The 26,540-nt window shown below is 42.9% G+C and overlaps 2 protein-coding genes across 5 annotated transcripts in view; both read left to right on the forward strand.

Moving 5' to 3' along the window:
- The first annotated feature begins 343 nt into the window (after positions 1 to 343).
- On the forward strand, positions 344 to 15,720 carry HTATIP2 (HIV-1 Tat interactive protein 2). Of its 2 annotated transcripts, none has more exons than XM_032356363.1 (6): positions 344 to 504; positions 1,066 to 1,261; positions 3,771 to 3,878; positions 12,015 to 12,152; positions 14,199 to 14,260; positions 15,000 to 15,720. In XM_032356363.1, exons 2-6 carry the CDS (start codon positions 1,067 to 1,069, stop codon positions 15,223 to 15,225), a joined length of 729 nt encoding a protein of 242 aa, XP_032212254.1. In that variant the 5' UTR covers positions 344 to 504; position 1,066; the 3' UTR covers positions 15,226 to 15,720. The 2 variants fall into 2 exon arrangements, with proteins under 2 accessions (XP_032212254.1, XP_032212253.1); XM_032356362.1 differs by lacking the exon at positions 344 to 504 and adding an exon at positions 511 to 721.
- A 1,749-nt stretch (positions 15,721 to 17,469) lies between these two features.
- PRMT3 (protein arginine methyltransferase 3) overlaps positions 17,470 to 26,540 on the forward strand; it is a 130,679-nt gene continuing 121,608 nt past the window's right edge. Inside the window, exons 1-5 of one of the 3 annotated variants that reach the window (XM_032356359.1) lie at positions 17,514 to 17,640; positions 17,882 to 18,017; positions 19,588 to 19,670; positions 21,030 to 21,079; positions 21,705 to 21,807. In XM_032356359.1, the coding sequence (XP_032212250.1) occupies positions 17,613 to 17,640; positions 17,882 to 18,017; positions 19,588 to 19,670; positions 21,030 to 21,079; positions 21,705 to 21,807 (400 nt within the window). In that variant the 5' untranslated portion in view covers positions 17,514 to 17,612. Of the gene's footprint in view, positions 17,641 to 17,881; positions 18,018 to 19,587; positions 19,671 to 21,029; positions 21,080 to 21,704; positions 21,808 to 26,540 lie in introns of all 3 variants that reach the window. The other 2 variants (XM_032356360.1, XM_032356361.1) reach the window with 2 other exon arrangements.

Raw genomic sequence — 26,540 nt, forward strand, 5'->3', positions numbered from 1 at the left:
TAAAATGGGCTGTGGAAAAGCCAGGAAAAGGCGTCAAAGGGAACCGCCCAAATTTCTGGCTGGAGAGAGGGAGGGGTGAGGAGTGTGAGAATGCAAAGGAACAGTGAGACCCAGGAGAGGTAAGGAGTAGGTTTGTTTCATCTGTTTGGAGTGGTTGGGTGGCAAAGGTTAAGGTTTTGACGTGCTGAACTTGAGACAGAGTTGTCCAACATACAACTGAAACCTGTTTTAGAAACCAGCAAAGGTCCAGTCTATTGGCTGAGGCCATGGATGGGGCGAGCTTAGCCTGGATGGTGACACGAAGCGCGGTAAGAGGGTGCTCGCGATTGCTGACGTTTAGGGGGCGGTCTCCAAGCTCGCGACAACGCCCGGCGCCGCGCACGTGTAGGCGGCCGACCCGGCCCTGCGCCCAAACACCCGTCCGCCCCCCGCCCTCCCCCAGGCCCCGCCCCGCTAGGCGGAGCGAGGAAGCGGCGTCGCGAAGTCACCCGAAGACGTAATCGGGTAGGCGCAGACTCTGCTGCTGGCGACCCCCGGGCGCACCTGGGAGGGGCACCTGCCGAATGGGGCGAGGGGACAAAAAAGGGCGGGGAGGGGGTGAAGCCCGGACAGCCGGGCCCGCGGCGCTGAGCGCGGCGGCGGTGGCGGCTGCGGCGGTGACACTGGTCGCCGCCCTGCTCCTGCTGCGGCCTGAGGACGCAGGGTCGGGGCCTGGCTCCAGGTAACCCCTCCGCGCAGGGGACCGAGCTGGGCCCTTGCACCCCAGTGGGGGGAGGAGGGAAGGGGCTGGAACCCGGAGTAGCGTCGGGAACGAGGCCTTTGGGTGCTATGGCACCTGGGCGCATTCTCCTGTTAGGGTCCCTTCGGAGGTGTAGATTGGCTCAGGTTCGGGCGATGGCCAGGGTGCCACGCCCTGCGGGTGATTCAGCACTTTCCCCTGGGCCCAGACTGCGGAGAATAACATACCTTTTCCCAGAGCATATAAACCGCCATTGTTACCCCAGATAAGCAAGGGCCATCCCTTCAACATCCCAAGACCAGCAGCTATCGATGTTATTTCTGCAGCATGGCCGAGACTGAGGCACTGCCGAAGCTTCGGGAAGACTTCAGGATGCAAAATAAATCTGTCTTTATTCTGGGCGCCAGCGGAGAAACCGGCAGAGTGCTCTTAAAAGAAATCCTGGAACAGAGCCTGTTTTCCAAAGTCACGCTCATTGGCCGGAGAAAGCTCACCTTCGATGAAGATGCTTATAAAAATGTGGTGGGTATTTGAGCTGGGACTCAAGAATGCAATAGCAGTGATTCTTCGGAGTGAACATATATTCATGTCTAAAGGCTGAACATTTCCTGGCCTGTGGTGGAGAAGAGGTGATCACAGTATGGCCCAGAATGGGGTGTGAGAGCCCCTCCTGGAAGCTGGAGTCCTGGTTACAGGTTTGGGTTGGCCTCCCCACTCACTATATGACCTTGGGCATCCCTTCTTTCCATCTAGACCCCTATAAGGCCAGCCTGGCTTGTAATGAGGGCTCAGAAGACAGAAGAGCCAGTTTTCAGAGCCATTCAAGCTGGGTTCTGGAGACCGCCTGATAACCTGGGGCCATTTTCTCAATCATTTTGCCTGTTTTATTTACCTGTGCACTCAGTATTAATGTCAGTTAATTGTAGGCAAGGTCTATGGCAATAAAGGTGAGATTATTCCCCTACAAGAATTGCCGCACCTAACATCCCAGGGCTGTAGCCTTGTAAGTGGAATATTCTCTTTGTCACACTTTCATGGTTAACCAAAGGATATGCCAGACTTTCCCTAAATATTTGCAGTCTGAGCTCTGTGGAGATCCCTTTCCCCATGTAAAGGGAGCTGTGAAATACAGTAAATTAAACTATAATGTGATCCCAAGACCCCCATAGCAATAGAAGTTGGTCCCACAGGCTTCACAGGTAGAACATCCCAAACAACAAGTGGTTTCACAAATAAATGTTCTTAACCCCTGTAGGTCCATGGTCAGATCATTTTACATCTATTCTGTGTCCATCAGGACTTTGCTCACACTTAGTTCATATGTGGTCTTCACATCTGGTTTCATGGAGTGTGTCAAATACCTCCAGTAATTAGAAACTGATACTGAGTTCCGTGCTTTGATAACTGAGTTTTGGTGGCATGTCTTTGGGTTATGTACTTAATGGGAACATATTTTTCTTCAGCATGCTCACAGTGTCAGAAAAATTGTTTTGAAAGAGCTGATGGTAGGGAAGGAAAACTGCATTTTATTTGAATTCCTGGATGATGAGAACTTCTCAATCTATCTTTTTTAAGTTTCACAACAAACTTGTGAAGTGACATGGAGGTTGTTTTTTTTTTTTGTTTTTTGTTTTTTGTTTTTAAGAATTATTTGTTTTAGAGAGAGAGAGTGAGAGAGTGCATGAGCAGGAGGAGGGTCAGAAGGAGAGGGAGAAGCAGACTCCCGCTGAACTGGGCTTGATCTCCCCATGACCTCAGCCATTAGCAAGAGACAGACCCTTAACTGACTAAGCCACCCAGGCATCCCTACATGGAGGTTCTTAAATCTGAGTGAGCACAAGAATTACTTAGGGTGCTTATTAAAAGTGTATTTTCTGGGGCACCTGGGTGTCTCCGTCATTAAGCATCTGCCTTCGTTTCAGGTCATGATCTCAGGGTCCTGGGATCAAGCCCTGCATCAGGCTTCCCTGCTCCGTGCAAAGCCTGCTTTTCTCTCTCCCACTACCCCTGCTTGTATTCCCTCTCACTCACTCTCTTTGCGTGTCAAATAAATAAATAAAATATATTTTTTTAATGCATTTTCTGCTTCAGAAGAATTGGTGTGACACCTCCTAATATATATGCCTTTTTATGAAGCACTCACTGGCTGCTTCTAACACAGGTGGTTCATGAATTGGACTGAAGGAAAAATTATCATTTCCGTTTTGTTGCTGGAAAAACTGAGGCATATAACTTGACCAAAATTACATGCTTACTAAGTAGCAGGCTCAAGAGTTGAACCTAGGTCTTTGAGATTCCAAACACCATTACTTGCCTTGACATTGTACTTCACTGGTGTCCCTCCTGGTAGTATAGACAGGTCTTTTATGTTTCCAGAGAGAAAATTATAATTGAACCTGACTTTAGAGATCCGAATCACTTATGGCCCAGTTATGTGTACCATGGACATACAGTGCATTGTTATTTTGAATTCAGATAATTGCTTTTTAGTGGGAAAAAAATGAGCTTGCAAATATTTTCATAATATGATCATGCATTTTCCTTAATTTAATTTCTGTTTGATTATATTACTTTTAAACCTGGTTTATCTCCCAGCAAAGTATCCATTTGGTGAACAGTACCTGTAACAGTCACTTGCTCATAAGTCTTAAAAACTACCCAGTACCTTATTAATATTGTGTACATTATTAAGTATATCCATGCTTAATATCTAATGCCCCAGTTTTTTGCCACTCTGCACCAATGCCACTCTAGCTCTATCAGAGGTTTCTTACTAGGTAAAATAAGCACTCTGTTGGAATTATGATTCTCGTGCCGTAGGAGTCTGCCCTACTAAATAGACTTGCATAGAAAAGATAGAATAAGAATGGCAGGAGAAAGAGATGCCAGAGAAGAGAGCTTGCAAAGTCTTATGATAAATGAGTAGCCTGTTCAGTAATGTTCTATAATTTATTCTTTAAATCTAGAGGAGGATTTTCCCCCTCTTTTTTAATAACATCAAGTTATATATAGCTGTGTCCTTGTTGCCTAGAATCAAGAAGTGGTGGACTTTGAGAAGTTGGATGACTACGCTTCTGCCTTTCAAGGTCATGATGTTGGATTTTGTTGCCTGGGTACTACCAGAAAAAAAGCCGGGGCGGTAAGGAAGACATAAGACCCCTTTCTCTTCCGCTGGCTGGTAATGTCAACGATTCCTTTCTTGGTTACTCTTTTTCTTGACGTCCGTAGTGCTTCCATGTAATAAGCTCTTATCATTTACAATTTCATGTACTGCCGTAGCCTTTGCTGAACTTTGAATAGTACTGATAAATTCATCTTTCCTTCAAAGTAACCCTGGAGTTCAGGCCTTCATGCTGGAGACGTCATAAATATTTACAAGGTCTTGCCTCTTACAAATATTGCTGTCTTTACATCCCCTGACTAAGCAAACCATTATGTCTGAGTAAAAGTAACTGGCTCATGCTGTTAGCAATAAGCTTTTTTTTTTTCTTATAAATGTTTTAAACTTAAAGCGTTCTCTCTCACATGAATGATTTACATCAACCTATTTTCGTGCCAAGTTTTAAACTTAAGATACAGAACATCAGAACAGAGGCACGATTCAGCTAGCCGTTAGTGATGACTCAGCCTTTAGTGGTGATTCAGCCCTAACTGACGCAGAACTGTTCTAAATGGTGTTCTAAATCACATCAGCCTCTGTCCAGAAGTCCTAGGTTACTATCTAGTTAAAAGTCATTGCTTCCGGGTGCCTGGGTGGCTCAGTGGGTGAAGCCACTGCCTTCGGATCAAGCCCCGCATCAGGCTCTCTGCTCAGCAGGGGGCCTGCATCCCCCTCTTTCTCTGCCTGCCTCTCTGCCTACTTGTGATCTCTCCCTCTGTCAAATAAATACATAAAATCTTAAAAAAAAAAGGCATTGCTTACTATGTAGATCCTCAGCATGTGTTAATACATCTTAATTTATACCTTGACTATAGTTTATTCCTCTGGCAGAAAATTGTTTGTTTATTTATTTATTTTTTAATTTTTTTAGAGAGTGTAAGAGTGAAAGTGGAGGGGGAGGGAGATTGGAGTGGCAGAGAGACAGGGAGAGAATCCCAAACGGGTTTCATGCCCATTGCAGAGCCCCGAAGTGGGACTTCATCTCACAGCCCTGAGATCATGACCTGAGCCGAAAGCAAGAGTTGGATGCTTAATGGACTGAGCCTCATAGGTGCCTAAATGTGTCTATTAAATTTGCAGGACCATGATGCTGCCGTGGGGCCTTATAGATTTATGAACAGGCCCATGTATTAGAATCATTAGGAGGGCATGTGGCTAAGAACTGTTGGTTCATACCAACTAAGGAGTTCAGCTCAGATGTATTTCTCTGGCCCTTTTGGTGATTCAAAGAATAATTCTATTTATGCTTTTGGTAGGGATGTATTTCCAAATCTTCTGCAGTTCTATCATGTCCACTTTGGAACCCAGCTGGGTTTTGAGCTCTGTGCTGGGAAGTCTGGATTATAGAGAAGTTTAATCTCCCAGGAATTAGCGCATTGTGTCTCCTAGAAAGGGTCATTTTCCTGCTCAGCATCTAGTATAGTTTCTGTCCCAGGGAGAGTCACAAGCAGCGTGCCCTCCAAAAAGCATTGAAAAACTTTTGTTCTAGTACACCGCAAGTTGAACTGTCTCAAGTGCCAGCCTGATTTTGGCAGTGACTCAGCAAAATAAAAACCACTGCATTAGGTATAGAGCAGTTGATTTTCATGACATAAGGCAAATCTCATTATAGGGTGCCCCAAGAAAAAGTCTAAATTGCTTTGTTGCACTGAAATTGTGTAAAGCAATTTTAATCAGAGGAATCAGATGTCTTTCCTCTCCAGACTATTTTTTTTAAGATGGAGTTGGTTCCCTACCCCTCGGGCTCCAAAATCAGTTTGTTTTCCAAAATCGGTTTGAAAAGATAAAAGGATTAAGGGGTAAGCAGAGAAAAAAACTAGTAAGCCAAACATAATCTCAGAAATGAGTTGGGGTTTATTTAAATGGTTCAAGAGGATAGTGACATTTCTTCCAGAAAGTCTTTTTTAAAGAAATTTGATGCTAATTGAGGTTGGATGCAATACAAAATTTGGAGGTTGTGATAACTTCAGGCAATTCAAAAAAGGTGACAGTTCCCACGTGGCTAGGTAGTAATAGTTGTTTGATGGGGACTGTGGGTTTCCAAACTCATCCTACTGGTATTCTGGGTCGGCAGCCCTGTCTACAGAAAAAGAGCTCATCAGGTAGATACTGAGAAGCTGGTACAAGCTTGGTGTCATTCTGGAGCTGTTTTGTAACTGGAACATCCCGCAGTTTTCCTTAGCAATTGGACTTTGCAGTATAGAAATGTCAAGAAATTCCGGATTTCTGTCTCATTATTGACACCCTCTGAGTAGCCATCTTGTTTCTCTGTGATCTTCAGAGGGTGAATTTGCTGGGGCTCTTATAACAAAGCACCATACCTAGGGTGGCTTAAACAGCAGGAATTTAGTGTCTCATAGCTCTAGGTGCTTGAAGTCTGAGATCAGGGTGTTCGCAGCTTTGGTTCCCCTGAGGGCTGGGAGGGAAGGAACTTCTAGGCTTCTCTTCTTGACTCATAGATGACATAGATGACCTACTTCTTTCTATATCTCTTCATTCATTGTTTTTCCCAAGTACGTGTGGCTATGTCCAAATATCTCCTTTTTACAACAGCACTAGTACAAGTAGATTAAGAACCACCCTACTCAGTATGACCTCACCTTAACTTAATGTCATCTGCAGTGACCCCGTTTCCAAATAAGGTTACACTCTGAGATACTAGAACTCATGATTTCAACATGGGAGTGTTGGGGAAAAATATTACAACCCATAAAGTTCAGTCTTCTCAGATTTCCTCTGAAACCGGTGTGCAGATAGGTCTGTTGGCCCTTTCAGCTGTTTGGAAAACCATTTCTTTAAATCGTGTTAGATGCTGATCTTTCTCACATTCACAGGCCGCAGCTCTCTAGTCCATGCAGTGGCTTCCTTACTTGGCCCCAGATCTACTGGGTCCGAATCTCCAAGGCTGGAAACTATTTGTAGCATCTTGGGAGATTTAGACAAAGCCAGCCATCCTCTTGTTGGAGCTGCTTTCGCAAGGCATTAGGGTGTGTTAGTCTTCTTCTCCTGCTGCTTCTTTATGTACTAGAGTCCCAGATGGCCTTCACCTGGCTTTAAGAAGCAACTTGTGTGCTGGTAAAGGTTGCAATACCCTTTGAAGACCAGATCTCCATTGGCTTGGGGTGTAGAGCAGAAACTCGCAGATGTCACTGAGAATAGCGTTTTCCCCTTATTTGTATTCAGAGAAGGATGTGGCTAGTGAGTTCGAGGTGGTGTCATAAGGTTTTGCCTCTCCATTGGCTTCCTTGCCGTCCAGGTTCTTGGATTCTGTTGAATGGACAATGCCAGTAATGTGATTAAAGCTGCCGTTGTAACATTCATGAGGCCTCGTTAGAGTCTCCTGGCTTCTGATTCTAATGAAACATCCTTCGAACCCTGGGGTTTGCGGACCAAGGCTGTGGCCACATACAGCCTATTGTTTTTGTATAGCCCATGGAGCTAAGAATGTTTTTGTATTTTCAAATGGCTAAAAAATGTCAACAGGGGAATAATATGTCACGTGAAAATTTAAGAAATTCCAATTTCAGTATTGATAAATAAAGTTTTATTGGAACACTCCTGCTCTCATTACTTTATGTATTATCTGTGGCTGCTGTGAGGGCAGAGCGGTGTTGCTGTAACAGAAACCTGCAAATCTGAAAGGGTTTGCTCTCTCATTCTTTATGAGAAAAGCTTGCTGCCGCCTGTTGTCATGTGTACCATTTGATTCGATGTCTAGAAGGGGGCTTGTGAAGTCATAGGGCCTCAGTGGCTTGAGACTGTGTTTGGATACTAAATAGCCATGGGACCTTGGGTGTGCTAGGTCGCTCCCATGGGCCGGTGCCTCCTTGTCAGTACTGAGAAGGAGGTGGCCACTGAGACCCCCTTTAGTCTGCAGAATTCTTTTGACTTCCATCACCCAGAGAAAAGAAGACCCCCACATGGAACCATTATGTGAGAACATAAGAGACAGACTCAGGAATCTCAGTTATCTGTTTGATTTTCTTTTTCTATCCAGAGCTTTTTCTCTAACCGGGATCTTGGTTCCACCACTATACATTAAATAGAGAGATGCCCTCCAGAAACACCAACCAATGAGGTCTTGCATTATACCATTTGTTGTTTGTCTGCATCTCTGTCTTCTAGTCTAATTTATCAGGCTGGGTTGAAATGGGAGTAAAGCAGACAGAATCTGAAGCAGGAATGTGGCTAAGTGCGCCCCTTTACAGAATGACAGATCCTTCCTCCTTGGAAAAGGAAGCCCTGGATGTTGAGTCATTGTGGGGTGCTCTCTGGTCATGCCTATCAGTGCCGAAATACTTCAGCAGGAGAAGTTGTTTGTAAGCTGGTGTGTTCCTAGTTTACAGGCATGGGTAAAGAAGATTAGAAGAAATACTTAGTAGCTTTGGATTTTAATAAGATTTTTTAAAGAGTAAATGGTTTGTAGAGCCTGTGGAGGTTCTGCCAAGTTGTATTATGTTGTGTTTATTCTTTCGAGCAGGTGCTGGGAAAGGAAATTTATAGTAGGAACTTAACTAATCAGTTCCTTTTTCTGGAAGAAACTTTGATTTCTAGCTTAAAATAAGACACACTGAGTAAAGAATCATAAAGACACTGCAACAGAATGGTTGTGATACTCTCAGAAGAGATGTCTTTTCTCTTGCCATATGGTTTGAGAAACTAAATCTGATTTTCTGGGAAAACACATGAAAACTGTGTTTCTGGGTTATGAAATAGCTTGCTTTAGCTTGTTTCTTCTGTTGTTGTTGTTTTTATCTGCACCGCTAGAGAACAAGAAAGGATGTTAATTAGATTCTAAAGACAGCTTCCTTCTATCTCTAAATAGAATCTTCCTCACTGCAGAGAAAATTAGTGTGTGTTGGTATCTCCAAGGCTGTCACCAGGATCCACGCTTAAGTTTGGTTTCTAAGTCCTTGAAAGCCGTTGACCCCTCTGCTTTTGAGTTTCATTCATCAGCTAAAAGGCCACGCATCAGGGTGGGGGAAGTGAAATTCAAAAATTGTGGGCTTGGAAAAATGCGTATTTATAATCAGCTTGGGGGCTCAGAGGATTTGTGAAATCATTTTGGATTAACAGCCATTGATTGCTAATAAAACAATATTTAGCTTTGTCCAGAGAACAGCAGTGGAGAAAGGTATGCGCACCTCGTCAACAGGGCCCATTGAACAGGGATGACGGGCCCAGTGTGGGGGTCTGTGCGGCAGCGTGGGCGCTCGTCCTTCACGGAGCGGTTGTCAGTTGTTAGCCAGGCCGGTGAAAGGAAGGACGCCAGAGTCTGATGGCTAGGGTGGTATTGACGTGCTCTCGCTGACTAATCAGATTGAAAAAGTCCCATGGCATTTATGTCACTTTAATTTTCATCAAACAATTGGAGATGGCAGGACTCTATTAAGAAGAGGTTGATCCAGAACTAAAGCCAAATAAATTAGGGTCTCAGTTTAATCAAATTATCCCTTTACTGGCCCTGGATTAAGCGAGAGAGACAGCGTCGGTCCAGGGACTTGTGATTGGCTGAATCTTTCCTTTATTTTTTAAAGAAGCTGATGAAAGAAAAAAAAGCATTTTAACAGAGACAACTATGATGACGCTTCCAAGAAATAGGGCTAAAACAGCAGCAACAATGAAATGGAATTGATTTCACTCGTCAGCGCTGGGATTTCATTGTGAATAACGGACCTGTTCTCAGAATCAGAGTTTGGGGATTCCTTCAGCGCATGTAAAATCTCAATTCGGAGACTGGCTCTGAGGAGACTCAGGGCCCTCCCTGAGGGGCAGGGCAGGAACGCGGTTTGCTTCACACGGGTGTGGAAGAGTAGCACCATGGGTTGGAGTCAGCGCGTAGGGGAGTCTGTTGTGAGGCTCAAATGTGCACGTGTACAACACGGAAAAAGGGGTGGTGATGTGTGGTGACCAGTGACGTTTATGTTACGCCAGGTGAGACCTAACACTGCCCTGCAGGTAGTGGGCGTGGTTAAAAATATACTGTCACTGCTGACAGAGGAGGACAGGAGAGGCTTTTGGGGTTCAGGATGACATGCTAGTTCTTGATCTGGGGGTTGGCTACAGAGAGTGTTCAGTTGATGAAAAGTCACCGAGCTCTATACTTACAATATGCTTACTTTCCTTTTATGACCGACTTCCATACAAATCTGGAAAAGTTTGGGCCCGTTGTTTTAAAATTGAAATCTGATTAGTTTCCTATCGCCGCTGTAACAGTGGCTTAAAACAACGTAAATGTATCATCTTACAGTTCTATAAGTAAGAAATGCAACATGGATTTTGCTGAGGTAAAATCCAGGGGTCGACAGGGCTGTGTTCCCTTCTGGATGCTGGTGGGGGAGGGGGGACGGAATCCATGTCGTTACATTTTCCAGCTACTAGGGGCCGCCTGCGTTCCTTGGTGCGCGGACCCCTCCCTTCATCTTCAGGGCCGGGAACAGGGGACTGAGTACTCCTCACACTGCATAGCTCATCCCTTCTCTTCCACTTCCCTTTTCCACCTTTAAGGACTCTTGTGATTACATTGGACCCAGTTGGATCACACAGAATAACCTTATTTTAAGGTCAGCTGATTAGTAACCTTAATTCCCCCTGCAGCCTGAACTTCCCTTTGCTGTGTAACATATTCACAGGTCCGGGGAGCGGCACACAGACATCTTTGTGGGGCCCCCCCAGTCACGAGTGAGCCCTCCGCATTAGCTGCAGGCAGTGTGAGATGAGCAGGAGCTGGGCACAGTGGAGAGCATGGCTCAGAGGCAAGAATCGGCATTCCGCTCTCAGCTTTCTCTTCCGACCGGACGTTTACCAGGTCACTGGCCCTTGTTTTCACATCTCCCAATGAAGCATTTGGATATGGTGTTTCCGGAGGTGCAAGACCCACCTCTCCTTATGAAATAAAACATTTAGGATCAATAAGTCCCCTAGGCCAAATCTTGAACTAAAAAATATCATTACGGTGGTAACGTAATCTTACGATTTGGAATCGTCCTTATAGAAAACTTCATTATGTAGTTGTAGGTTTAAAGTTTACTAGGCTTTAGACTCCTCTCCATCACTCTGGAATTTGAGGATGCCGGCATTGGTGGTGGTCCTGAGAAGCTGTTGCTTCTGGCTTTCCCTTATCTGGGTACAGGCATGTGTCCCTCCATTAGGCCCTGGAAGTGAGTTTACATTCTACTGTTTATACCATTCTCCCCACTCCCATTTATTGCCACTTGGTTGTTGTTGTTGTTTTTCTAACTGGATTTGCCTTTCTCTGCTTTCATTGGACTTTTATTCATCCGTTCAAATGTTTCAAGATTACCTGTCATGTGCTGAGCATACATTAATGCTGAGATATGAATTAAGAAGAAATACCCTACTCCTACACTTACCCGACTAAGTCTAGACCAGGGGTCCCCAAACATTTTTTTTTTTTTTTTTTTTTTTTGACAAACAGAGATCACAAGCAGGCAAAGAGGCAGGCAGAGAAAGGGAAGTGGGGGCAGGCTTCCCGATGTGCAGAGAGCCTGATGCGGGGCTTGGTCCCAGGAGCCCGAGATCATGACCCAAGCCGAAGGCAGAGGCTTTAACCCACTGAGCCACCCAGGTGCCCCAACATTCTTGATTATATACCCATCAGTTAAAAAAAAGTGAGGATTCACTCTTTACTGGTATATGAAGTATGTTGTAAAGCATACACAAAAATGGGAAATTAAATAGACTTGGTTCTGATAGTGCCTGGATAGAGTTCTCAGCTATGCCCCAAGACCCCTGCCCATGAGAGCTGACACAGAGAAAATTGAGAATCGGAAAGTTACTAAAAGACAAAGAGATGTGTGACTTCAAGCCATTTCTTAGCCTGGTCTTATTATTCCTTTTGTTCCTTGCAGATTTGTTTGGTGTTTTTGTCTCAATGTCACTGTTCTTATTATTTCACTGGCCTTGCTGCCGCAGCTTGTCTGTCTGTCCTGAGGATCATACTTGGAGCGTTTCCCGGAGCCTCTGCTTGGATGCATTTTATTTAGATCCCCATTCTCCAGCAGGCCTCCTAGCCTGTCACCCAACCTCAGTAGTCATATTTGAGATGAACTCATAGCTTTTTGGAAATAATTCATACCCTTTTTCCCCCCTCAGGAAGGATTTGTTCGTGTCGATCGAGATTATGTCCTCAAGTCTGCAGAGCTGGCAAAAGCTGGAGGGTGCAAACATTTTAACTTACTATCCTCTAAAGGAGCTGATAAGTCAAGCAGTTTTTTATATCTGCAAGTTAAGGTTTGTGCACATTTCTGTCTTTCATATACTTTGGAGAACCCTGGCTAATTGGTAATACTAAGTAATATAAAATGCTAAGTGATAGAAATGCACTATATTATCCATTTTTTCATAGCAGCAGGTACTGTTTTTTGCATGAATATATTTAGTAAATAGGAGTGATTTGAAATCCAATGTCTTTCCCTGTGTTGATTATCTGATAATCACAAAATCAGTTATGACATCTGTGGTCTTGAATGGCAGCATGGAATCTGAGTATTAGAAGAGACTTTGAGGCAGTGATTCTTAAACTTTCCCAGAGTAGATGATATTGTAGTATTGGTTGTGGCTCTTGCCCTCAAGGTAACTCTAATCTGCTTGTTTGGGGATTCCCCAAGGCTAGCCCGGAGTTTGGTAATTTGATAGAAGGTCTTGCAAGACACAGCATATAGTTATATTCATAGCTATGATTTATTACAATAAAAGGCTGTGAAGCCCAAAGTCATTAAAGAGAAGGAGTTCATGGAGTGAAGTCTGGACGAAATGGGTATGAGCTTCCAAGAGTCTTCTCTCAATGGAGTCACACATGCTAAATTTCTTCAGCAATGATTGTTGAGAAATGAGAGAAATCCACCTGAGCACCAGAGTTCGGTTTTGTTGGAGTCAATCACATGGGCACCTTGAGTGTGGAAAAAAAAAATTATAAGCTTCCAGAGGTAAAGCAAGTGTTCAGCATAAGCCACATAATTTATACAAATAGCTGAGGCAATATAAACCACCCTGTCAGTTAGGAAATGACGGGGACACTCCAGAAATCCAAGTTCCCAGACACAAACCAAAGGTCACCTCGCAGGCAGGCTTTTCTAAGGTAAAAGTGTCCGCCTGCTATGTTAACTCTTCTATGCACCCTGCTAATAGAGACATAACCTATCTTCATAAAAGCTAAGAGATCTGTCCACATAAACACTGGTATATGAAGGGTCGAGGCAGCATTATTCACAATAGCCAGATTAGAAACAACACAAATATCCATCAGCTGATGAATGGTTGAATAAAATCTGATACATACATAGGAAAGAGTATTAGTCACCAGTAAAAAGGCCTGATCCATGCTATAAGAAGGGTGAAACTTAAAAAGATTATGCTAAAAGAGAGAGGCCAGTCACAAAAGGCTATAAGTTGTAGAATACTGTGTATATGAAATACCCAGAATAGGCAAATAGAGAGACAGGAAGATTAATGGTTGGCTAGGGCTGCAGGGGTGGGGGGATGGGAGTAAGTGCTAGTTGATGTAGGGTTTTTTGCAGGGGGGTGAAGAAATAATTCTAAACTTAGGTTGTGGTGAAGTATATCTGTGAATATACTAAAAAACATGAACTTTTAATGAATTTTTTTAAAAGTGACCCAAGATGATGTGATGTGTCAGGTGAGGCACCAAATAAACAGTAGGAACAGGCCAAGAAAGAGGAGAGATGCCCCTGAATTCACAAGGCCTTCAGATGTCCCTGTGGCCTGAGCTCCTCTGGCACTTCTATTCTTAGAGATGCTTGGCATGAAAATTCATGGTTTGTTTAACAGATTTAATTTAAAGCCATCGTACAGATGTCATCTCACTGTCTCTTGAAATCCAATGGGATTTGTAAGGAAGACAGTAATAGAGAGAGTCTGTGAATCTTCTGACCCATTGGACTATCTAGAAACCAAAAAAGGGTTGATGTCCATCAGCCTGCAATGTTAAATCCAGACTAAGGAGAAGTTACTCACTGATGGTTGCACTCCTAACAGGTTACCTACTCTCTGGATCTGTTCTAAAATCAGTCACATGAGAGGCTGGACTGACTAGGCAGCCATCCTCTCATTCAGGACATCTTTTATAACTCTCTACTGCCTATCAGGATAAACGATCTCTTCCTTAACTTCCCAGATTCGAAAATTCCAGATAACACTATTTACAATTGTTGAGACCCACAGAAGCAGATTATCTTCAAACCTTCAAGTTATTATTCCCTCATAAGCATTACAGTAACTTGGTCTTCTTGATTAAATACAAGTGGTTTTTATTAACAGGGAGAAGTAGAAGCTAGGGTTGAAGAATTACAATTTGATCGTTACTCTGTCTTTAGGCCTGGGTAAGTATTCATACTCCCTAATAGTACACTACTGTTCGTTATTCCCTAGAAGTTAGTTTTTCATGTGAAGAGGCTGACAACTAGGATATCTAAGATATGAAAGAAGTTGGTTAGAGTTGAATTGCTACTCTGAAGAACATGCCTTCTGGCTTTGAAGGAAAGGGTAGACCATTTGTTGCCAGGTTCAGAGTAATCTGGAATTTCCTGGGTCGCTTTTGCTGCCTTAAAAAAAAAAAAAATCCTCTTCATTCGCCAAATAAAACCTTTCACCCATTGTATTAGTCTGTTCAGGCTGCCGTAACAGAATAACACCACAGACTGGGTGGCGTAAGCAACAGAAATTTATTTTCTCACAATTCTTGAGGGTAGAATGCAAGGTCAAGTTGCCATCAGAGTCCGTGTCTGCTGAGGCCTCTCTCCCTGGTTTGTAGATGGCCTCCTCTCTGTGCCCTGATGTAGTCTTTCCTCTGTGTGCGTGTGGAGAGCTATCTGAAATCTCTCCCTCTCCTGTAAGGAAACCTGTCCTGTCAGATTGAGGTCCCACCCTTGGGACTTCAACTAAAGGTCCTTTAGACCTAAACTAATCTGAATTACCCCATAAATGCGCTGTTTTCAAATACGGCCTCACTGGGGGTTAGAGCTTCAACATGAATTTGGTGGGCACAGTACAGTTCATAACACCCTGTATGGTCTGAAGACAATAAGCCATCTCTTCCTCTGCTTTTCTTTTTCTCTTTAGAGTTCTGCTGTGTGATAGGCAAGAATCTCGCCCAGGGGAGTGGTTGGTTAGGAGATTCTTTGGCTCCTTACCAGATTCTTGGGCCAGTGGGCACTCTGTGCCAGTAACGACTGTGGTTAGGGCAATGCTGAACAACGCAGTGAACCCAAGCGGCAAGAAGAAGGAGCTTCTGGATAATAAGGCCATCCATGACCTGGGGAGAGCTGATAGCTCTCTCACGCCATGACAGCACCAGAGAAACGCTTTCTACTGGAACTCAACGCCCACTGCCTAATTGGTACTTTCAGGGTCTAAAAAAATGTCAGTGTGCTTTAACTGTGGTTTCCCTAGTTTCAGCTGCCGGATCCAGTAACAAATTACTGTGTCCTGCACCAGCAGTGCAGAGCCTGGTCGGACGGATCGATACATTGCCCAGGGAGCTTTTCAAAAACAGAGATCCGTAGGCTCTACCTCAAATCTCTGAAGCAGAATCTTCAGGGTATGAGCACAGGAACCTGTTGTTTTTCTTAAAGATTCCCCTAGTGGTTCTGGTGCCACTGGTGGGGAGGCCTGCTTTGAAAGGCTTGCCTACACAAACTTTATATGTTATGCAGATGATTTCTGTTCTAAAATTGTCATTTGTGTCTTTGAGTTTCCCGCTGCCGACTGCTGTATTTGTATCAGTGGGCGTCTTGCCTTACTACTTCTTTACAATGTATAATAAAAGCCATTATATAACCGAGCTTGTAAAATTCATGGGAGAATTAAATATAAGAAGGAAGATAAATGGACAAGTCTTGGGTGATTGTTAGGAAATGTCCAAGTGTCAGTGCTGATACGCAGCATTTTGGCTAGTTGGATGATAGAATAGAGCTAGTATTTATCCGGTGCTGGCTAAGTGCCAGCCTTTACACAAGCTCTCTGTCTTGTAACCCTCCACAATCCTTAAAATCCTTGCAGGTGCTACTATCATCCCCATGTCTCAGATGGGGAACTGAAACTCACTGCGGTTAAGTGCTTTGCCCAAGGGACCAAAGCTGAAGACATGAAGCTGGGAATGGCAAAGCCAGGATTCTAACCCAAGTCAGCCTGACCCATAGCTTGTATTATTTTTAATCACTCTCCAAAGCCTCTGGTAGCCGTATACTTCCAGGAAGTTCAGTTAACAGTGACTGGATGAGTACTTTCTATGGATGAATAAAATTGAAATATTTGTTTCTTTTATAGGGTCTAGGATCCCAGTAGTGATTAACTACAAAAAGTTCACAAAGCCAGTAGAAGTGTATGTCAAAGTGCCACGCTTTAAAAACTATGGAAAAGGAAAGAAAGATGTGGAAGGAGGGTCAAAGTTCACTAGCCAGTGTTAGTTTCTATCCACAAACAAAGGACGGTGGTGAAACCTGTCTTAACATCTATGCTGAGGGAAACATTGATTTGAATGATTCAGTCAATTTTTACAGGGTCTGTAGTATGCCAGGTACATTTCAAACTTCAGGAGACACCAGAGGATAAAGGCCATCCCCTTTAATTGGGGTTGTATATCTGTAGAAGGGATTGGACAGTCCCATTGTCAGTCACCCAGGAAAGAGACATATTTTAGGAAGGGGTGGGGTCTCAGGATGTGGACTTTAGGAAGGAGATGGAACATTCCTCCTGCCAGGCCTGGGTTCCAAAGAGCGGCATGAAGTGAGGGGACCCCATGAGGACATTCTGAGGCCTGTGGGCTCTAAAAGCACTTAATGTCTAAGCACTTTACACGTATTAAGTCATTGTATCCTTACAGTGGCTCTATGGCTAGTGCATTCATTATCCCTGTTTTGTAGGTGAGGAAGTGGAGGTGGTGCAAAGTCTTGATCTTGCTCAAGATCAGACTGACAAAGTGACAGAAGGAGGATTCACACTAAGTAGGTTAAGTCTGAGTCCGTGCTCTCACTTAACCACTGCACTTAAAAGACTAAAATCCTTAAAACGGTCCGCCAGGCTTCGGCACCTTTGAGTGCTCTAGTACGCCCACACTGGCTCCTGCAGTCCTCTCTGGACCCCAAGGGAATCAGAGACCTCAGGAATCAGTGGAGTCAGAGGTCCTTGCCTGCGCTCCGCCTCCTCTGCCACCAGAGGGCGCCGCGGGTGGGCCGCCCCCTCCACTATCAGACCATTCGTCGAGATAGAGACGCACAGAGGGCGCGGTGCCCACTGTAAACCCGCGGTGGCGGGTCTCTGCGCTTCTGGGTTCAGGGGCGCGGGCGAAGGCCTCCCGGTGAGACCTGCCGCGGCGCGAGGAGGAGACAAAGGTCACATCAAAGTCTGCGACGCTTAGTACCAGATTCATCGCCGAATCTGCGCGCGATACATGAACCTTGTCGCTGGAGGAAGCGGAGAACAGGCTCCCGCCCCGCCCACCCAACTCACGTGACCAACGACCGCGGCCTCGAGGCCGGAAGCGCTCCCAAGCTCGCGCGCGCGCGCGCGTTCTGGCGTTTCTGGGCGGCTGTGAGGCTCCGCGAGTTCCGTCCCTGCCGCGCGCTCGCGCTCGTTCCCAGGCTTCCGGGCCCGGAGAGCTCGGCGGCGGCTGCGCGCGCGCTGCCCAGCCCGGTCCCCGCCCCCAGGCGCGCGGGGTTCCGGGACAACACAGCCATGTGCTCGTTAGCGTCGGGCGCTGCGGGTGGGTATCCCTGGCTACTGAGCGCTCTGCTCGCCCGGGCGCAGCCCGCGGGGCGGGAGAAAGACCTGCCCCTCCCGCTGCCCGTCCCGGTTGCGGGGACGGGACGGTGGGGCCTGGCTGGGAGTGGGGGAGGCGCTGGCGAGGGCCGCGGGGGAGCGGGGCGGAGGGCGGCGCACCCCCACCCTGCTCCTCGTGCGCGCGGCTCGCGCTGGCGTCCGGGCTGATGATTTGCGTGTGCTAGGCGGCCGGGGCGCTGTGGAGGACGAGGACGACCTGCCAGAGCTGTCCGACAGCGGTGACGAGGCCGCCTGGGAGGATGAGGACGATGCTGAGCCCCCCCAAGACAAGCAGCAGACCCCCTGCCTGTTCTGTGACAGGTTCGTCCGCCTCCGGGCCAGGCGCCACCCCTCGGGTCCCCGCGCCCGGTGCGTCCGTGGGGTCCGTTCGTCCGAAGCCCGGCCCGAGCGGCCCACGGATCCTTGAGCCCTGGTGTGGAGTGAGGGTTTGCTGAGAAGGAAGCACCGTGCTCTAGAGGGAAGAGCCGTGCCCTGGAAACCACGTTATTCTAGCTTCTCTTCCGCCAGCCTCAGTTTCCCCGTGCGCGGACTCTGAATCTGTGGTTCCCAAGTCTAGCGGGGCACCCTGGTCTCCTGAGACTTCAAAGGATGCTCAGCCCGGCGCCTCCGCCCTTCCAAATCAGGGGTGGGACCTGGGAATCTGACATTTTTATAAAGGCATTTTCTGAGATGATTCTAATGAGATAAGTTTGCCAGTCACTAAGCCAGATCATCCCTCAGGGCCCTGCCAGCTTTATCGCTCTATAATTCATTAATGAGTACGGAGCTTCTCAGGTGTACTATTTCCACTTGAGCCATCTGAAGAATCCCCTTTCTTAGGTAGGGGCTCGCCATCTCTTGAAGTGAAAGAAACTGATGCCCTTTTCACTTAGGGAGAAAGAAGCTATGGTATCAGTAACTCGTTTCAACAAAGGGTTTCTCGTATATCCAAATCCACGTTTTTCCACTTAAAATTCTGCCTCTTCATCTCAGGAAACTTTGACTCTGGTCAGCCTTTTGGAAGTGGGTGTGAAAGAGGCCTGCTTGGCACGGGCCAGTGTTACTTGAACAAACATTTTCCAGTTTCCCATAAGTCTAGGCACGGTGCTGATGGGTGGCATATTAGCTCCTCTTGATTCGTCCTTGTTCTCCCACATAGCGCCATTTGCGTGGGTACAGAATGTCTACTACACTCCAGTTGTCCTAAAATAACGTTCATTGAGCATTAGGGGTGTACTTCGTGGTAAGCCGTCTAAGTACAACAAGGTAAACATTTGTTGAAAACTAACGGCTGCATAGGTGCTAGGTCTGCCGAGGAGATAGGTAGCTCCTTGCTGTGTGTTCCTATCTCCGGTATCAGTTTCACAGGTCACCTAATGAAGAGGCTTGGTCCTCACAGTGTCTGTAACACAAGTACTTTCAGAACACTGCAAGGTCATCTTTGGAATAAGCACTTTGGGAGTATGCCAGCTGTACCAATTACATGTTATGCTTTATTTCTAAAAGCGGTCTGAGCTCTCACAGTTCAAAGCCGCTGGAAGCAGCATTGACACAGAGCAGAAAATCTGCTGTAGGGAGTTTTCATCTCTTGACAGAAACTATCAAAGGGAGTTCTCGTCCTTAAAAGCTTTTTGATAAACTCAGTGCTATTATTTGGCAAATAAATTAACTTGGACATTTAAAATGTAGTTTGTAGGGTATACAAGGGGACACAGAGGTACTAATTCCCTTTAGAAATGCTGGGTCCCTCTCATCTACAGGTATGTTTGCTTTTTCTTATTTGGATATAAAACAGGACTTAGCAGAAGTGGGGGGAGTGTGTATTTCACCTGAAATCAATATTTAGACTTTTGAGGGAACTGTTTCATGAAGTTATGGTTTGATTTTTCAGGTTATTTACATCTGCTGAAGAAACATTTTCACACTGTAAGTCTGAGCATCAATTTAATATTGATAACATGGTCCATAAACATGGTGAGTATTTTTTAGAATAAAGGAAATTTTAGTTGTGAAATTTAAGTTCAAACTTTGTATTCCTCCAGACCTTTTCTTTCCTACACAAGTTCAGTGTCATGAAAAATACAACAAAACCTCCCTTACGAAGTTTTTTTGACAAGTGGCCTTCGAAGGAGGACTAATTATAAATCATTTTAGATGAGATTCACTCTATTTAAGCTTATATTGACTGTACAGCTAAAAGGGGGGAAGAAAGCAACCTTAGCATATGATTGCATTTTTATCATATTAGAATTAGGGAGAGCAAGGATAGAGGTGGACTTTGGAAAAGGAGGTGGGTCATTGTGAAAAAAGACAACTTACCAGTTCAAAGCATAACATGAACTTCAGGGCCAAAAGGTTGAGTTTAGTAAGAGTATAGAAAAAGGAGTGATGAAGTTAAGGTGGTAAACAAAATATTTAGATGATTCTTTTGAAACTTGTGTTTGAACATACTTCTCTTATAATTGAAGTCTACTCTTTCAAATGTATGCAAAAGAGCTACGCTGTTCCACTAAAATTAACTAAATACGGGGTTGGTTTTTTTAGTCCCTGTATTTGCTGTCATCTAGAAAAGACATTCAATGTGTGATAAAATGTGTTTTAAATCATAAATTCAACTGTGGCTGCTTTTATAAGACATGAGTGATTTATTGGGTTTTTTGATGTGCATTTTTAAACTAAATTAGAATCATACTTTATAATTTTTAAATTTTTTTTACTTAACAAATAGAGGTTTTTATATACTATTATGCTTATAAAACATCTTTAATGCTGTTATGTTTCTCATAACAACATTTTTCACAACAAATAATACTCGGTTGGATATCCTGTTGCTTTTCCATGTTTTAAATGGTGCTTCATTTCTGGAAAGAGAACAAGCCTCATTGTATTTTAATTTATATCACGTAATGTAAAAGCTGGTGTATCATTTGAATACTACATGCCCAGGCAAAATTGTAATTTGGTAGGCACCTTAAAAATAGGGGATTTAGAGACTTTTGGCTCTAATACCAGCTGCCAAATACTTGTTAAAGTCTATAACCGAATTTTCCTGATTTGTTGAAGATTTGAATTCTAAAAATTAATTTCCTACTTTTTCAGAAATGCAAGAAAAACATTAGAAATTGTTATCCATGTGGCTGTTTCTCAATTAAAATACTCAGAAGTTTTAAAGTTGCTATTTCTAATTCTTAATGAGAAATTCAAAATATTTAAAGTTGTAGTTTAGAGAACAGAAATATTTTATTATCTAATCAGAGAAGCCTCTATAGAATATGTCATTTAAACAAAATGCATATTAAAATAGGTGAATTATCTTTTTTTTTTCCTCATTAGGACTTGAATTTTATGGATACATTAAGCTAATAAATTTTATTAGACTCAAGGTAAGTCAGTAGCTTAATTTACAGTTTTGTTTGGAAACTAAAGAAATACCACAGTTCCCTGTTGGGGTGTTGATTTTAGAAGAATACAAAGAACTGCTATGTAATCATACTGGGGTAATCATGGACATTAGGAACTAGTACAACATAACAAGCACCAAGTAAATGAATACACACCATGCTTAGTAAGGTATCATTTTTAACTATGTCCAAGAGGTGAATTGGTGCTATGTGAAAAAATAATTCAGTGTCAGATAATACTGATAACACAGGATTTCCCTGAATCAGAAATAATTACTAGTGTGATTTCAAGTACTGTGGTTGTCTTTTTGTTCTAGTTTTCAGATACTTAGTCCTTTTTTTGCTTCTATTCCAATGAATGTTTATGATGCTACTTCCCCCAAATCGAAACAATAAAAAGGTGCATTGAAACCATATTGCTTAATCTAAGCAATCATCCAGTCAAGTTAATGAAAGGACAGGTGAAGCATAGACTCCTTAAATACAGATTTTTTGTGAGGTAGACATGGTTTTCTTTTTTTTTTTTGCTTAGTTTTTCTACTTTTTGCTGGGCGGGGGTGTTGTGACTATATACAATGAAAAAACATGCAATTAATTTTACATCCAGAATCCTACAGTTGAGTATATGAATTCCATATACAACCCAGTGCCTTGGGAGAAAGAAGAGTATTTGAAGCCAGTATTAGAAGATGACTTATTACTTCAATTTGGTAAGATGAACCTACTGGGTCTTCTTTAACACAGGGTCATTTATAATGGCAAATGGTGGTTAAGTTTTCTAAGAAAATATATCATCTCCTTAATTCTCTAAAGACTTTACCAGGTAGTTGGTTTCAGTACGAAAGCTGTTTGATAGTTACAGTGACCATTACTAGAGAGAAATTTAGAGGTAGAAGTTTGTTTTAATACTGTATATAAGGTGTTCTGAAAATAGGGACTCTTGAGAAAATAATTTTTTTAAAAGATTATTTATTTATTTATTTATTTGACAGAGAGAGAGAGCGAAAGAGGGAACACAAGTAGGGGGAGTGGGAGAAGGAGAAGTAGGCTTCCTGAGAAGCAGGGAGCCAGATGTGGGGCTCGATCCCAAAACCCTGGGATCAGGACCCATGTGGAAGGCAGATGCTTAACCACTGAACCACCCAGGCACCCCAATAATTTTCAATTGTAGACTAATTTTTAGTCTACTAAAATTGACTGCAATTTTAATTTAGCCAACTTAACTAAAATTAACTGAGTTTTTAATTTATTTTTAATTAACCAAAATTTTTAAATCTACTGATTCAAAATCATTTTTTAATTTTTTTCTGCTTCAACGTAACATTCAAGTAGTTTTAACAGTATTTGCTGCTTTTGTCTGATGCATTTAGATCAGATAATTGACTTAATTTAAGACACCTAATTTACTGAGATTTTTGTTTTGATGCAAAACAGATTCCACTCGAATTTCCAAGGGCTCATCAACATACATTAACTCTACAGCCTTCCTTGTGGCAGGGCTACTTTCATTTCTTGACTATAGCTTTCTTATTTGCTCTGTGCGTTCATTCATTTCCTGTTTTACTCTTTTTAAGATTTATTTATCTGAGAGAGAGAGAGTGTGAGTGTGTACATGTGAGTGGGCGGAGAGATTAAGGGAGAGAATCTCAAGCGGAATTACTACTGAGTGTGGAGCTCAAGGTGGGGCTTGATCCCAAGACCCATGAGATCATGACCTGAGCCGAAATCAGGAGTCAGGCTCTTAACTGAGTGAGCCACCCGGGCACCCTAGCTCATTCCTTCCTTATTAAACAAGGATCTTAGGAAAATTCTATTGGCTTCTTATAGATACTTTATTGTTATAACTTATCAGGGTTAATACTTTTTTTTCCCCTTATTTATACTGTATTTAGATGTAAAGCATTTGCTTTCTTCAGGTCAGTAAGACCATTCTAAAAGGACATGTCCCTTCACATACAGAAGTTTGACAGTGTGGACTTGAGCAGTTCTCTGATTAGTGAGAGCTATAGAAAATGAGTAGAAAACTACTCATTTCCTTGAGAAGGGCAATCATTAAGTTGTATGGTACTGTGATGTAGTAGTTAGGACCTTAATGTTGGATTCAGGAACTGTTTAACCCTGGACAGAACTTTTTGTTACTAAGTTTTCATCTGAGATTCTTTCTGGCTCCAAAATTTGGTGAGTCCGGGTTGATTTTTTCCCATTTTTACATATTCTCTCTAATCTCATTTCTCCCCAGAGTCAACAAAGTGATCTCTTTGATAAATGACAAAGTGCCCACTAAGTGCTCTTCATGACTTACTAAATTCAAAATCATCCTATGAACACTCACTGGTTAAAAGTGGTACATCAAATGCCTTAGAAACATGAAGAAATGACTCTTTCCCATAAGGAGGACACAGTCTTAAGAGTATTTTGTTTTTAAATGTCTGTCTTGTATTATAAGGTCAGATATGATAAGTTTTGTGAGAAGTAGAAAAGGTAGTATTGTTCAGAAGAGGGAGAGGTTATATCAACAGATATTTGTTGTATGCTGGTCACTGTGGGTACAGATCAGTATTGAATCTAACTCTCCAACAGGAATATTAAGTTAATTTCCTTCAGCTTTAATTTGTAAAAAGGTGGTAATGACACCTTGTAGAATTGTTGAGAAGATAATGCATATTAGCACAGTACCTATCAGAGGGTTAACTGCTTAATAAAGGAGATTTTATTGTTACTAGTAAATAAATAAGGTCTACAGGAGTTTGGATGAAGAAGCCACGACTGGAACACTCAAAGAGACCAGTAAAAAAGGGAGAACTTGAACTGGGCATGTCCTTGAGTGTGCTGCCTGCGTTCTCTCAAATAGTGCTCCTAGCCCTTGGTGGAGAGAGATGGAAGAGAAGGGCATTGCTATCTTGGCTCCAAGCTTATTGACCACTGAACCTCCACTGCCTTTCAATAAATATTTATCAAGCATCTGCTAAGTATTAGGCTTTGAGGATTTAAAGATGATCGAATTAATTAAAAAAGATGACTAAGAAAATAAGCAATGCAAGTATAGTGTAAGGGGGGCCAAGTAACTATAAGGGAGAAACCTGGTAAACACTAGCGTAGCCAGATAATCACATCAGTGATAAATTACGTTGATGTTATAAACTCTTTATAATGTGTGATGAGAATGACACTTTCCCTCTAGTCTTCTTCCCCAAAACCAATAACCTCAGTCAAACCATGAAAATCCATCAGACACACAAAGTAAGGGTCATTCTACAAACTACCTGACTAGTACTCCTCAAAACTATCAAGGTCATCAAAAACAAGAAACATCTGAGGAATTGTCATAGCTAAGAGGGGCTTAAGGAGATATGACAACTGAATGAATTATAGTATCCTGGATAGGCTCTTGGGATAGAAAGGGGATGTTAGGAAAAACTAATGAAATCTGAGTAAATAAAATGAGTTTTTTTTTTAAATACAATGTAATATTTGGAAAATATTCCACAAAGTGTCAGTATTCTTTTATAAACAAAGAACCTTTAAACTTTGAGGGACAAAGGATCAAACACTTGATAGAACAATAGGAAAAAGTACAGGATGAGACAGTTCACCAGAGTTCGAAAGTAGCCCAGCAGTGAGATACCTTTTATTACCTATCAGACCGGTAAATATTTTTAAAATGTGACGTATTTTGTTGACAGAGAAGGTACAGGCACTGTGTTACATTGCTAGTAGAATGCAAATTTGGCAACACCTAACTAAACTGTATGTGCCCTTTTTAACACAGCAGTTTCACAGATAAGAATCTGCTCTGAGGGTACACGTCCAACATTCTGAAAATACATGTATGCAAGATTATTCAAGGTAACATTGTAATTTCTAATTATTGACAACAGCCTAAGTGCTCATACATAGAAGAGTACTTGAGTAAACTCTGGTAGGTCCACACCATCTATTAAAACAACAACAATCCAAGTTCTCTGAACTGATAGAGTGATTTCCAAGACATACGGTTAAATAAGAAAAGGCAAAGCTCAAAGGGCTATCTATGGTATGATATTCTTTTCATGTAAGAAAGGAAGGGATTTGAGAAAATGCATGTGTCTGCTCATTTGTGCAAGAGAAATACAGTAAAGATAAACTAGAAACTAAAGAGAGCAGTTATGTATGGGATTTAGTGGGACAGCGATAGAAGGGCACAGTGGGGTAGACGTAACAGGGATAATGGGGGAGTGACATTTCTTGTAGAATGTACCTTCTGTATAGCCCCCACTCTTAGGACAGAAGTATTATTTCTCATAGCCTTCATGTAATTAAAAACAACAACAACAACAACAAAGCAACCAGGAGGTATGAGGGTAGTGGTAGTGCAAAATAGAATAAAAACACTAACGAATGAACTCAGCTGTATTAACACAGGACTAATGTAACTGCTGAAGGGGGTGGGGAAGGAAAGAGTTGTTCGAGTCACTAAAATCTTGACTGGATATTGCAAAAGAGACTACATAAATTCTGTGATCTAGTCAGTAAAGGTTTTTCTCGTAAGGTTTGAGCTAGCAATTCTGCGATTATGTATTGTCTGTAATAGCATGGACAAGTAAGTAAATATATTACGGATAATAAGAGCTAGGTTTCTCACTGTTGGGAAGGAGGTGTCAGATAAGGAAGTACAGAAGGATGAAATGAGTCCTATAGTGATAGATTGGAATCAGAGGTATCAGTATCAACTCAATTTTCAATATACACGCACATAGGGATGGGAATACAGGTGTCTGTGCATGTGTGGGTCAGTATACACACATGTATTTCCTGGCTCTGTTGAGAAAGCTTAGAAAAACCTCAGTAGCAGTAAACGTGCCTGTTGCCCATATTTTAACACCATTGTCCAATAAAAAATTTTTAAAAAGTTTGGAGAAGTGATTGATTCCGTGGATGGCATAGGGCGATAAAAGACGAGTCTGGAACAGTTTGCGCCACAGAGTAAGGAAGTGCTTAAAAAGAAAAGGTGGGGGGGTGGGGGTGGGAAGAGGGGACTTACACAAGAATACAGGAGCCAACGTGAAGGACTCTTCATGGCCAAATCTGGAGTAATTTGAGGAACACAAAGTGATAGTGTTGGGTTTTAGCTCATAGGATAGAGTAAATATACCTGAATTCATACCGATGTAATCAACTAAATAAATATATGGAGAAGGAGCAGCTCAAACCTAGAGCTGCTTTTTTAGAAGGGAAGAGAGAAAATGACCATTATGCAAACACCGTAGTAATAACTTGCAGAAAAGATGCACCAATGGACGCTAAGATCAGTGGGTAAAAATTTAATATGAAATAGGATTTGCATAGTTCAGAATATCTCCCAGAGAAATTTTAAATACAAAGGAGATGTTAACTTTTCCAGCAGACACTCCCACACTGACTGATCAAGGTTAACATCACCATTAATAAGTCCTATTGACACCTT

The sequence above is a fragment of the Mustela erminea genome, chromosome 9, assembly GCF_009829155.1.
Source record: "Mustela erminea isolate mMusErm1 chromosome 9, mMusErm1.Pri, whole genome shotgun sequence".
Lineage (NCBI taxonomy): Eukaryota > Metazoa > Chordata > Mammalia > Carnivora > Mustelidae > Mustela > Mustela erminea.

Bases quoted from the DNA above. Each gene is read 5' to 3' on its own strand.
- HTATIP2 (XM_032356362.1), top strand. From the start codon at position 564: ATGGGGCGAGGGGACAAAAAAGGGCGGGGAGGGGGTGAAGCCCGGACA. The intron at 722-1,065 runs GTAACCCCTCCG...TTATTTCTGCAG, and splicing joins GGGTCGGGGCCTGGCTCCAG to CATGGCCGAGACTGAGGCAC. The intron at 12,153-14,198 runs GTTTGTGCACAT...TTTTATTAACAG, and splicing joins TTTTATATCTGCAAGTTAAG to GGAGAAGTAGAAGCTAGGGT.